This window comes from Cryptomeria japonica, chromosome 9, assembly GCF_030272615.1.
Source record: "Cryptomeria japonica chromosome 9, Sugi_1.0, whole genome shotgun sequence".
Lineage (NCBI taxonomy): Eukaryota > Viridiplantae > Streptophyta > Pinopsida > Cupressales > Cupressaceae > Cryptomeria > Cryptomeria japonica.
The window spans coordinates 557,758,851-557,772,511 of record NC_081413.1 but is presented as its reverse complement, the minus strand read 5'-3'; the positions used below and the strand labels follow the sequence as shown (position 1 = coordinate 557,772,511).

At 36.1% G+C, this 13,661-nt stretch overlaps 1 protein-coding gene across 1 annotated transcript; it reads left to right on the top strand.

Moving 5' to 3' along the window:
- Nucleotides 1–1,350: 1,350 nt before the first annotated feature.
- LOC131070735 (putative ABC transporter C family member 15) lies at nt 1,351–8,756 on the top strand. The gene is made up of 11 exons (XM_058006353.2): nt 1,351–2,188; nt 2,767–5,123; nt 5,267–5,353; nt 5,467–6,171; nt 6,281–6,445; nt 6,697–6,991; nt 7,103–7,317; nt 7,418–7,723; nt 7,852–7,915; nt 8,041–8,280; nt 8,397–8,756. The coding sequence occupies exons 1-11, from the start codon at nt 2,131–2,133 to the stop codon at nt 8,507–8,509; spliced, it is 4,605 nt and encodes a 1,534-aa protein (XP_057862336.1). The 5' UTR covers nt 1,351–2,130; the 3' UTR covers nt 8,510–8,756.
- Nucleotides 8,757–13,661: the final 4,905 nt, after the last annotated feature.

Sequence of the window (13,661 nt, the reverse complement as noted above, 5' to 3'; positions counted from 1 at the left end):
GTCATTAATTCATTAGGGTTTTGCCAATCCATCTAAAGAATATCTTAAAATTAGAACGAAGGGACCCTATCAACTCACATGCACATTACAAAGTATATCTCAAAATTTTTAAATTATGCTAAAAATGATGTTGTTTATATGAAATGTTAATTGTGGGCACCTCTCATAAGTTTAACTAATGATAAAATGGAATCAATCAAAAAATAATTGTAGTTTTTTTTAACTATTCACTTATTTATAATACTAATCTAGTTCATGAAATTTTAAGCAGGGTTTTTTGAATGAATCGTCATAATTTTATTTTAAGACTAACTAAACATATAATTAGCTTTCAAACAAGTAAACACACTTTTGATTAGTCCTCTAAAACTCTTTCATTTATAGTCACCATCTCCATTACGTATATATTTGCAATCACAATCTACTATGTGGAATATTAAATAAAGAAATGTCTTAAATCTAAGAAATTGTCAAATCATTTTTTTTATACAACTAAACACACTCTGTTAGGTGCTCTTAAATTTTGAGTGTGAAATCCTACTTGATTGGGATTTTTCTAATGTGAGTAGGTCATGCCTATACCTAGTTTTATTTTTTGGTTTTCAAACTTGTTGATTAATGTTCAACTAATTTTTGTTCATTTTCTCCACAAATATTTTCAAAGAAAGAATTGCCTATATATAATACAATATATAAATATTAATATATAATATAAATTAAATTATATATGATTTAATTATATTATCATTATATACAACAATTTATTTTATAAATTATATTATTATTAAATATTAGATTCTGCAATAAAAACTACTGAATACAAATATAAATTATTATAATTAATAATATAAATTAAATTATATATGATATAATTATATTATTACTATTTATAACAATTTATTTTTTAAATTATATTATTGTTAAATATTATATTCTGCAATAAAAACTATTGAATACAATAATAATGAATATATTTTTATATTGAACAAATTAAGCAAATATGCAAATGTAATACAATATATAGTTAATATATAATCTAGAAGTTAAATTATTATTTATGTCCATCTCACTGCCATAAAAATCCACTACCAAGAAAATTAACGTAGCATGCATGGAAATTTTTTGGTGATAATGCTCTGTACGGTGGATGGTGGACGGTGGACGGTGGAAAAGCAAAATGAATAGGTACGGGTCAATAAAGAAAGAAATACCGAAAGCTACGTGTGGATTAATTTCAAACTAAACTGCATTTACTGCGTGAATAAAAACAAATCGAAAACATGATAGGACAGGGAAGGAAAAGGGCCAAAAACGAGGAACCGTGATGAGTTTTTTCACGCAGCGATACCGTACGCAGACGAGTAGGGAAAAGAACAATCAACGGGAGAAATATTTCCAATGGTCTTGCATTCGTTTTGGTTAACTTTCAGTCATAGATTTTAAACAACAGGTTGTTCATTTCATATAAGGAATACCTTCGGCCTAAAAACATCAGGTGTTCATCTCATATAAGGAAAGCCTTCCGCGTAATTAGATTGTTTAGAGAACAAATCTCTACAGCAATTTCGGACGCATCTATTCTGGTTCCAAAAAGACAGTACGGATTGACTAACATGCTAGTGGCACGTTTTACACCATCGATTTTGTAGTTAACGGTTGCGATTGACTGACCTGTCACTAACATGCTGTACAATAAATCTGTTTTAGAGATAGAATAGCCACAACCAGCAATTTTTCCTCCATGCCACTGCTAGAAATCAGCCTACACACATGCTTATTTGCCAAGCTTGCATTTTGACTGTTCTCACCATTTGCCAATGATACTTGGTCTCCATGTGCCTTCCACTCACTTTCACTTCTCACTCTCTCGATTCGTTCGATTCCTTGGTCAACAAGACAATTTGTTTGGACTACTTGGCTCAATGCATGTATATATTTGGTTATTCATGAGAATTTGTTGCAGTCAAGTAGCAGTGAAATAATTGAGACCCCCTCTGTTTTTGGGCTGCAAGCAGCTTGGCGATAATCGCAATAAACATTTGTTATATTCCAACTGAATTATTCCTTGATACGCCCGTCAGAATATCAGCAAGAATACAGAGGAGATCGAGACAAATAGCAGATAAGTTCATGCCAATACCACCAACATCAATAGAGGATCAGGTCATGCCAATTGCCGCCATGAAATGTTAGTAAAATGTTTGATTTTATTACTGGCATAATTTCTGTATTTCATCTGGTTTTCATAGTATGCATTACAGCTAATTTTAGTGCAGTTTTTCTTCTGGAGTAATAAATTCATCATGCTTAAGTATACAATCAATAAGTACATGGGTATCACAACTTAGAATATTCAATTTGAATGAATATGCTCTGCCAGTGATTTCATAAATGGAAAACACGCACCTTGGTTAGTATGCGTTTTAATGGAAATTGGGTGTCGTAAATAAATGCTCGGACACATACTTGAGAACACTAGATGGGGGAAAAAATTGGGTTGCTTGTAGGTTTTAGTGCTGGTTTTAGTCTGGAATTACTAACTAGTTATACATTTGTTGGTTCTTGAATCAATTAATTATGAATTCAGCATTCATGTTAGAACAACAATTTTGTAGGAATCTGAGTTTATTAGTTGATAAATGGAAAAGATGAATGGGATTGATATTCCGAGTAGGAGTAAGTGGGTATTGTAGATAGTTACACTTAGGAAAACTAAATTTGGGAATGAGAAAACAATATTGATATTTGTCTATGGCCTGCTTGTAGTGATGGAGTCTATTTGGGCAACACAATTGATGCGACTGGTTGGAGATAGGAAATGGGGAGAATTTGCAGATAGTGTTTTTGGGGTTTACATGCGGCATGCACTTGCAATTGTGCTTCACTTTGTCTTTGTTGTTTGCCTTATCCTTCCCTTTTTCTGGAGGATTTGCACACGAAGATCTGAATCCTCTGTTTTGAAACCTACTCATTCCAGAAAGTTGCAACTTGGGGTTGTGCATAAATTGGTCATGCTTAGCTGCATTTCTCTAACAGTGCTGTACGCCTCACTTGGAATATGGAGTCCTTTATGTTGGTGGCTAAAGGAAAGTCCCAAGGATTTTGGAGCCGAAGGAGAGTATGTTTTTCAGACCATGGCTTGGGCTATCATGTCAAGTTATGCATATTATTCTCTCACAAGAAGTAAAGAGAAGCTGCCATTTTTACTTCGGATGTGGTGGATTTTGTCATTGATTCTCTATGCATTCTTCCTATTCCTCAACATTCAAGAGATAAAGCAGAAAAAACACATTAGCCTGAGTTCTCTGGTTGAAATTCTGGCTCTTTTCCTTTCAGCCTTTTTGAGTTACACCAGCTTTTGTGGCAAAACTTGTGAGGGTTCCTCAACTGAAAGCGTTGAAGAACCTCTCTTGAATAATATTCAGGAAAATTCTGAAAACCTTAAGCCAAAAGTCACTCCTTATGCAACAGCAAGTTTTCTCAGCCGGATGTCATTTTCTTGGATGAAGCCTTTGCTTGATGCTGGTCATAGGAAACCTTTGGGCATAGATGATGTACCTCAAGTTGCAGACACCCACAAGGCTGACTACATTTACCATAAATTTAGAAACCAGCTAGATGCCAAAGGAAATGGCAACTTGTCGATTGCAAAAATGGCAATTGTCATTGTTCAAAAGGATATACTTTTTACAGCATTCCTGGCATTGATGTCTTGTTGTTCATCATATGTAGGTCCTTATTTCATAGATAACTTTGTTCAGTGTCTTGCTGACAAGAAACAGTTTGCTAGTGAAGGCATTGTTCTAGCTTGTGCATTTCTTCTTGCAAAGGCGGTAGAATCTTTGTCACAACAGCATTGGTTTTTCATAACAGTTCACCTAGGCGTACGTGTTAAGGCAGCATTGACAGCTGCAATATACAAGAAGGGGTTGGTGCTTTCAAGCCAGTCAAGACAAAAGCATACAAGTGGTGAGATAATCAATTACATGAGTGTTGATGCTAATCGTATTGGAGATTTCAGCTGGTATCTTCATGAAATATGGACATCACCTTTGCAAGTTCTTCTAGCCCTGGGTATTCTATATCAGAACTTGGGATTGGCCTCTCTTGCAGGAATGGCAACCATGGCGCTAATCATGATGGCAAATTTTCCAATAGGGAAAATGCAAAAAAATTATAACAAAAAGATCATGAAAGCAAAAGATGAAAGGATGAAGGCTACATCAGAAATATTGAGAAATATGAAAATCTTAAAATTGCAAGCGTGGGAGACCAGATTTCTGCAGAAACTCGAAACATTGAGGAAGAAAGAATCTAATTGGCTGAAAAAATATTTCTATGGGTATGCTGGGCTATCATTTTTCTCCTGGGGAGCACCTGCATTAGTATCTGTTGTAACTTTTGGTACATGTACAATGATAGGAGTTCCTTTGACCACAGGCAGGATTCTCTCTGCACTTGCAACTTTCAAGATACTCAAGGAACCTATATACGGCCTTCCTGATTTAATCTCTATGATTGCTCAAACCAAAGTGTCATTAGATCGGATAGCTGACTTTCTCCAGCAGGAGGAGCTGCAACCAGATGCAGTCAAACAAATCTCAAATGATTTAACTGAAACGGCAATTGAGATCCAAGAAGGGGTATTCTCTTGGGATCCTACTGCCCCTAGTCCAACTATAAGGGGCTTAGATGTTCAAGTAAAGAGAGGCATGAGGGTTGCAGTGTGTGGAACAGTTGGTTCTGGCAAGTCAAGTCTCCTATCCTGCATACTTGGAGAGATACCCAAAATTTCAGGATCTGTGAAGATAAGTGGTACCAAGGCATATGTTAGTCAGTCTCCATGGATACAAAGTGGAAAAATCAGAGACAATATTCTTTTTGGGAGGGAATGGGACAAAACCAGGTATGAGAGTGTACTGCAGGCCTGTGCATTTGAAAAAGATCTTGAATTGTTCCCTTATGGGGACCAAACAGAAATTGGAGAAAGAGGGATAAATCTAAGTGGTGGGCAAAAGCAAAGGATACAGATTGCACGTGCTTTATATCAAGATGCTGATATTAATCTTTTTGATGATCCTTTTAGTGCTGTTGATGCTCACACCGGGACACACATTTTCCAGGTATTTTCATTTTAGCCTCTACATAGGATAACTTTCTTGAATTTGCAAAATTTAGTTAATTGTTTATTTGACATTGAAGTTGCTCAAAACAAATTAATGTTAGTTAACCTACTTCATGTTTACCATTTCAAAATCTGATACAGGAATGTCTACTTCGTATTCTGGGTTCAAAAACTGTCATCTATGTAACTCACCAAGTCGAATTTTTATATAGAGCTGACCTCATTTTGGTAGGGTTTAACTTCTCTAATTGGACTTTGTTCCTTTCAAGATTTCAATTTATAGAAAGAAGTGGAAGGATTCAAATTTTGCTGACGATTCAGTCTTATTTACATTCTTCTAGGTAATGCGAGATGGTGAGATTACCCAGGCTGGAAAATATGATGATATATTACAAGAAAGCACAGATTTTGAGGAATTGGTTGGTGCACATCAGAAGGCATTGAAATCCGTCAATGCCATGGAGAATTCTGAGAACCTCTCATCGCAGGCACTTGATGAAGGACCATCTACTGGTCATACAACTAACGTGAAAGATGTTGATCGTCAAAAACTCCAGAAGCAGGACAGTAGCCAAAAATCAAAAGAGGTAGAAGAGGATCTTGAATCAAAAACTAATGGAGAGAAAGAAATAGATAAAGGGGTTAAAAGTTCACAGCTTGTGCAAGAAGAAGAAAGAGAGAAAGGCAGGGTGAGTCTGTGGGTGTACTGGTCTTACATCACTGCTGCATATAGAGGTGCTTTGATACCCATCATCTTATTGGCACACACAATATTTCAGCTACTTGACATAGGTAGCAGCTACTGGATGGCATGGGCGACCCCATTGACCGAAGATCAAAAGCCTCCGGTTAGCAAGTCCCTCCTCATTCTGGTCTATATGGCTTTGGCATTATGCAGTGCATTATGTATTCTTGTAAGGACAATCTTTCTTTGTCTCTCTGGATTTAAAAGTGCTCAACAACTTTTCAGTAGCATGCACAGTTGTATATTTCGTGCACCAATGTCCTTCTTTGATGCAACTCCAACTGGACGTATACTAAATCGGGTTAGTAGATTTTATTTTTCTAGTTGTTTTCTCTTCTTTCTTTTGTGCAAAGAGTGAAAACTGTTTGAATCTACAACACGAATTACAAACTTTCTGTGATTTTTGACAGGTGTCAACAGATCAGAGTAAAGTGGATCAAATGATTCCTTTTCAGCTAGGAGGTTTAGCTTTTGCAATCATACAGCTTTTGGGAATTGTGGCAGTCATGTCTCAAGTTGCTTGGCAGATCTTTATTGTGTTTATACCCGTGCTTGCAATTTGTATATGGTACCAGGTATGCTCTCATCTCTGATGAATTTTTACAATGAGGGAGTAGTTTGATATTCATGTTTATTAGGAGGCTTGTTCTAGATAGAAATGACACTAAACGTAAAAAATTCTATGATATCAAACATTGTAATCAAAATTCAGATCTTACCAAGAAATTTTCAATAATATCTTTATGTTTTTTGTTGCTTGGCTTTGGTTCCTGATCACTATAAACAAGAGAAATTTTCTAAATATGCTCCCTTTCATTGCGTGCAGCAATATTACATAGTGACTTCTAGGGAACTTGCTAGGTTGATTGGAGTTTGCAAGGCTCCTGTCATACAACATTTTGCAGAATCAATCTCTGGGGCAGCCACAATCAGAAGTTTTGACCAGGAATCTCGATTCATGAATACAAATCTACAATTGAGCGATGGTTTTTCCAGACCCAGTTTCCACAATGCTGCGGCCATGCAGTGGCTTTGCTTTCGGATAGATATTTTATCAAATCTTGTATTTGTGTTTTCTATGGTGCTTGTGCTTTGCTTGCCAGAAAGCATAATTAGTCCAAGTAAGTAGAAAAGACATTGATTTGAGATGCATTATTTTTAATATGGCTAATTTAAACCAAAAAAATGGATACCGCAGTTCACAAAAGTTAACCATACAGTATAATTAACAGGCATTGCAGGCTTGGGAATAACATATGGGCTCAGTCTGAACTTTACACAATTCTGGCTGATATGGAACCTCTGTAATGTGGAAAACAATATGATCTCTGTAGAGAGAATGGTGCAGTACTCACGGATACCTAGCGAACCTCCATTGGTTATAGAGAATTCTAGACCAAGTTCTTGCTGGCCATCAAATGGAACAATTGATATCATGGATCTTCGGGTTAGTACTTATTAGTAACAATCTATTTGTCTTTATGTATTGAAATTAGTATTCCATCCTCTGTCAGTACTGTACTTACAAAGTCTTTTCACAAAATCAGGTTCGTTATGGGCCCCATCTCCCACTTGTTTTAAAAGGAATTTCATGCACTTTTCCTGGAGGGAATAAGGTAGGAATTGTAGGACGGACAGGCTGTGGGAAATCTACTCTAATTCAAACCCTCTTCCGAGTTATAGATCCAGTGGGAGGCAGAATAGTCATTGATGGAATTGATATTTTAACAATAGGTCTGCACGATCTACGATCCAGAATAAGCATCATCCCACAAGACCCAACAATGTTTGAAGGCACTATAAGGAATAATTTAGATCCCTTGGGAGACTATTCAGATGATGAGATTTGGATGGTGGGTTATACATATTTACATACATTTTGATTGATTTTCATTTTTTATTCTTTCTTGGATAACAGATTACCAGTACTCAGATGTGGGTTTCTGTTAGTAAATACTCACATTGCTCTGCCCTGCTCCAGGCTTTGGAGAAATGCGAGCTGGGGGAAGTTGTCCGGGAAAAAGAAGAGAAGCTCGATTCTCTAGGTCTATGTTTATCCTATCACCCATTTTTGAAATAAGAAACAGAACCAATTTAGTATCTTGTTCTACTACTTCCTTTCCCCGTTGAGACAAATGTATTGAACGTTTTGCATTGATCTGCTCTGCAGTAAGTGAGAATGGAGAGAACTGGAGTGTGGGGCAAAGACAGCTTGTGTGCTTGGGAAGGGTACTATTAAAGCAAAGCCGCATATTGATACTGGATGAAGCAACTGCCTCAGTGGACACTGCAACAGATAGGCTTATTCAACAAACCATACGGAACCAATTTAGAGACTACACAGTCATAACCATAGCACATCGAATTCCATCAGTCTGTGATAGTGACTTGGTCCTCGTGTTGAGTGATGGTATGAAATCTTAACCTCTTCTGTTTTCCTATATTTGAGATTGCAAATCCTCTGCTTTTGTGGGAAGATATTCCTGCCCTGCTTGGTTTCTGAGCTGAATACTTCTTTTTAATCAGGAAATGTTGTTGAATATGACTCCCCAACCAAGCTCTTGGAGAACAAATCTTCATCATTTGCAAAACTTGTTTCAGAGTACACTCTGAGAGCAACGAATGTTGAGGAAAAATAGAAGGCCTGATTATATCAGCTTTCAAATATGATGACGAAAAGCAATCTCTGCCAGATGGAACTCTCATATTTTTCATCTCTTGTACGGGCGTTAGGCTAAATTTCTTTTGACTAAGAGTCCAGAATTGAGGAATGCTAGTCCTATCGTAATTGGTATGGAAATTCACTAATTACTTACGAAAATTAAAAATATGTTTGAATTATAATTTTATAATAAATTAGCAAGTATCTATTGATGTTGATGATCATATTTCTGATCAAAGTTAATCATAATATTTTATTGTAATTTTAATGTATTTACAAATAAAAAATTGTATATAATGATCTACATTGTCTCATCTTTTATATAAAGTTAGGTTTTGATTAAATGTGCTTATTTTTAATAATGTGCAATGAGGAGTGGATACATTTTGATGTATCAATGATATGTGTGGAATTAAATTAAAACAAATATTTAGATTTAAAAAAATACTATTTCGATAGATGATTTGAATCCATGATAAATGAACAAAAAATTATAGACATTGGTTTATACAACAATATAGAGTCTCTTAATGTCAAAAAAATTCATTTCAATCTCAAAAAAATCAATTGATTTCCACATTTTCCAAGAAAGGAACCCAAAAGGCTAGATCAAATATATGATAAAAAAAGCAATTACCTAGTGAATATTTTGGAAGAATAGGCCTGAAATCTATGTAGAGTACTGAACCAACTTTTCGATGTCATAAGAATCATGCAAAACGGAGTTTGGACATAAAGGTTATGGACTCATAAGTGTAAATTTGAAGATCTAACTTCACAGGGCTATTGTAGAAAATTGGAGTAGGATCTGAGAAAATTACTATTGGCATTATTGGCATTAAGTTGTCATTGATGTCAATCGGTTTGGCATGGTCACCAGTGATTAAGAAGTGGTGATCGGTTTGGGAGAAGTAAGACATGATGATGCCAATCCATATGTGTGTAAGCAGATAGAAGGTACGTTATCGGTAACATGAAATTTATAATCTACTGGTAAAGAAGGACCGCAGGCAAGGCAAAGCAAGCAAGCAGTAGAAGCATTGAAGGATGTGAACCAGTATACACAGAGAAGGTTTATGTTGTGAGTAAATGGACTTAGTAGAAGGATCAACATGTTTGATGGAAGGCCAAGTTGATCCACCAATAGAGAAGAGGTTTGCAGGTATGAAGGCACATTGATGAAGTTAAGTTATACCAGTAAGGTGACACTAGTACATTCGGGGCTAATTTCCGACGGTTGATTGTCAGAATTGCGACTACTTTTCGTCGGACTGCTGACGAAAATTAGCCGTTGAAAACTCGTCGTCGGACTTTCCAACGATGCCTTTGAATGGCGATGTTATGACGACACCATGGACTTTGCTGACGACAGGCATGATCGCTCTTCCAGTCAAAAAAGTCGTCGGACATACAACATCCTCATCGGATGCTTGTTTAGATTGCATCGTAATTTCGACGGAAGTCTAAAATTTTGCACCGATGAGAATGTTGTTGGTCCGACAGGTTTGTCGTCAATCCAGTAATATGCATCGATGAACGTCCGTCAAGGAAGTGTCGTCGGACATACAACATCCTTGTCGGATGTTTGTTTAGTTGAGGTTTGAATTTCGACGGAATCCTGAAACTTTGCACCGACGAGAATGTTGTTGGTCTGACGATTCCATCGTTGGTGCAAAGTTTAGTATTCGTCGTAATTCCAACGGCTATTTTTCTTTTAAAAAAAATATTATTATCTAGATGTAAAGCACACCTCATTGATATGTACAACGAATGATATTCTATCCCCATCAGCTACCAATAGGGGGCATAGGTTTCAAGATAATATGAGGCGCATTGGTTTCAAGATAATATGATCGGGCGCACCATGGTTGAGATGGTCCAACTCCTAAGAGGATTGTATGAACCACTGAGTACTGGTAAACCTATTAAAAATGGTGTTGATAGGGAATTAGCTAACCCAAATACAAGAGCCTTTAAAGCCAATCAGGGAGATGAAATGACTTTATCTACCTTATCTAAGTTAGTTGTTCTTGGGAGGTACTAAAACTTATCTACTATATATATACATTGAATGAATTTATCTTCTATATATACACATATTTCTTATAAGTATATCCCAAACTGATAATCTCATATAAAGTGTCATCCTATGTCAATACATGACGTATACCTATTGAATGACATGCATATATCTCATACTAAGTAGTCACTCGTTATTATATATTCAACATATATTCAAAGATGATAATCATGCATTCCGAACTACATGAATATCCTCTTTAATAAAATAAATCACATGTACAAGGTTATTGGGTTGATCGAGTCTAATAGCAAAGTACAATAGGTAAAGATAGTACTAAAAATAATGATATTGAAGAGGGGAAAACAAATTTGAAAGGTAAACTGATCAAAACATAACGAAATAAACATGCAGAATGCTAAAATATCATTAAAAGACCATTTCACCTTGCTATTTTACCTTCTCCTTCGGATTGAGCTTAATGAAGTGAAGGCGCCCCTTGATAATGCTCCACTTGATGTGCTCCTTTGATTGTTGGATGTGGATGGCTCTCCAATATTGTGCACAAATGATAAGAATGAATGATAAGGATGAGATGATCAAGTTGCCAAGATGATTTCCTAGGCTCAAAAGGACAACATAAGCTTACTGGATTTCAAGATGTTCAGAATGAAGGGATGAAGCCCTAATTTTATAGGAAGAGGAGAGGAAAACGGATGGCTAGGATGAATTCAAGATGAAGGGCTAAGATTTACTTGTGAGCTCACACAAGGTCCAAGAGAGGGTGTGGAGACCAAGAAATATGCCTTAAAGGTATTTCGTATCTCCACACTCTACAAGATGCATTGGAGGAATTAAAAATTCTCCCAAAAATGGATATTATGGGGATTAGAAGAATAAAAAGGAATTAAAAATTCCTTGGGAGAGAGAAATGCCTAGAGGAATGTGAGATTTCGAAAATCTTACATTCATCTAGAAAAAGAGCATTTAAAGCTAGTGGCTAGATGAAAGGACAAAGAGTTGACTTTGTGGCTAATCATGATGATTAGCCATTAACGACTCATTAGGAGGGGGATTAGAGGAAATGTTAGGTGAGATTTATATTTGTAGGAAAATTTGACTAGGAGAGAGAATTAGTGGAGGGAATAAAAAATTAGAAGAATAATGTTAAGTGAGTTTAGGGAATTTCTAGAATAATTTATTAGGTTAATGATGAATTAAGAAGATGATTTGTAGGAATCATGTAGGTTAACTAATTAATTGAAATTAATTAGCTAAGAGGAAGATTTGTGAGGATTTGATTTTTTAGAAGAATAAAGAAAGGGATTGATTTATTATATGCTATAGTGACAATATTAATTATATTTAATTAATATTGAGAATAATTTTAATTAACATAATTAATTAATTATGTGAGGAATTAAAAATAATTAAAATAATTATTTTTAAGTGAGGTGTGATGACACATTGATTCAAAGAATAATCTTGTTTTGATGCTGATATTGGTTTGATAGGATGCCCCAGCTCTTGATTGATAGATTATGGTATGGTGATGCCCCCTCGGGAGATCAATTGAGGTATTTGATCTTTGGAGTTTTTGCGAAATTGATATCCCGATAGATTTGATTTGATTCGATTGATAAGATCTAGATTCAGTCTAGTTTCAAGAAGAATTCATCTTGTATAAGACAAAGATGATCAAAGTGTCTGGTTTCAGGAAGGATTCATCCTGTATAAGACATGATCGGAGTGTCTGGTTTCAAGAAGGATACATCCTGTATAAGACATGACTAATCACAACGTTTGGTTTCAGGAAGGATTCATCCTGTATAAGACATGATCAGATCACAATGTCTGGTTTCAGGAAGGATTCATCCTGTATAAGACATGATCAATCACAACGTCTGGTTTCAGGAAGGATTCATCCTATATAAGACATGATCAGATCACAACGTCTAGTTTCAGGAAGGATTCATCTTGTATAACACATGATTGATCACAACGTCTGGTTTCAAGAAGGATTCATCCTGTATAAGACATGATCGGAGTGTCTAGTTTCAAGAAGGCTACATCCTGTATAAGACATGATCAGAGTGTCTGGTTTCAGGGAGGATACATCCTGTATAAGACATGAATCAGAATCAGAATTGATTATGTGAGGAAAAAAAAACATAGAGGAAGAAAAATTAGGGTGGAAGGGATAAATGAGGAAGATATATGAAGTAGTCGTGAGGTATTTGGAAAGAAGAATAAGAGATGCAAGATCGCGAAGGAAAATAGGGACAATTGAGAACTCCATGGGATTATTGAGTTTAGGATTTGATGGAATGATGGTGAGATTTTGTGCACAACAAATGTGGAGGGCCAACCTAGTTTGATGTTGCCCTGAGTGACTTGCACCACTGATTATAGAAATCAGGATGCCATGAGAAACCCAGGGCGTGGACTGACTCTGAAGACAAACGGGAATTTCTTGCACACAATAATGCAAGTGTTAGGAAACACTAATACAAAATTGTGGGTTCGTGCAAGGAAACCCTCAAACACACCGATACCTCTTGTACACGAGAAGGTAAGTGTTGATAAACACTAGTACCAGGTCGCCGATTTATACAAGAAGGATCCAAAACATGTCATACTATGAAATATGCCCTAGTATGCACCTATCATAACGTACCTGGATATGGAAGAACCCAGGCAGTCGTAAATAGTGGTAGTCGTAGGGCAAAAGATGCAAGCCTATATGAAAAGATCTAACAAAATCTAACAAGTCTCTTCCTTGCGACCACATGATACCTCTTGCCAAGAGTAGAATTAGGATGGACTTGGGATTGTTTCTCAAGACTTCTTGAAGCTTACACACAGAGGCATAAAATCTCAGTTTCAATGGGACATTCCTTGTTCATGACTTAGGCGAAGACTCATCATCATACACATGTTTTATTGGGAGGCAGAAAAGAAGGAATGTTTTGCATGGGTGGGCTAGATGGCAGATGATTTGTAGTATCAACATGACAAACAGTGGATCCGGTTATTTACCTTGGCGCCTGCACAAAGGTTTTCACCAAGATACTTGCCCATAGCGCCACAAATTGTTTTTCTTTCTTTT

What these genes read in the sequence shown, in the direction of transcription:
- LOC131070735 (XM_058006353.2), top strand. Translation starts at nt 2,131, where the DNA reads ATGCCAATACCACCAACATCAATAGAGGATCAGGTCATGCCAATTGCC. An exon ending in CTGGACGTATACTAAATCGG is followed by an intron (nt 6,172 to 6,280) that starts GTTAGTAGATTT and finishes GATTTTTGACAG; the next exon opens with GTGTCAACAGATCAGAGTAA. An exon ending in AGAGAAGCTCGATTCTCTAG is followed by an intron (nt 7,916 to 8,040) that starts GTCTATGTTTAT and finishes TCTGCTCTGCAG; the next exon opens with TAAGTGAGAATGGAGAGAAC.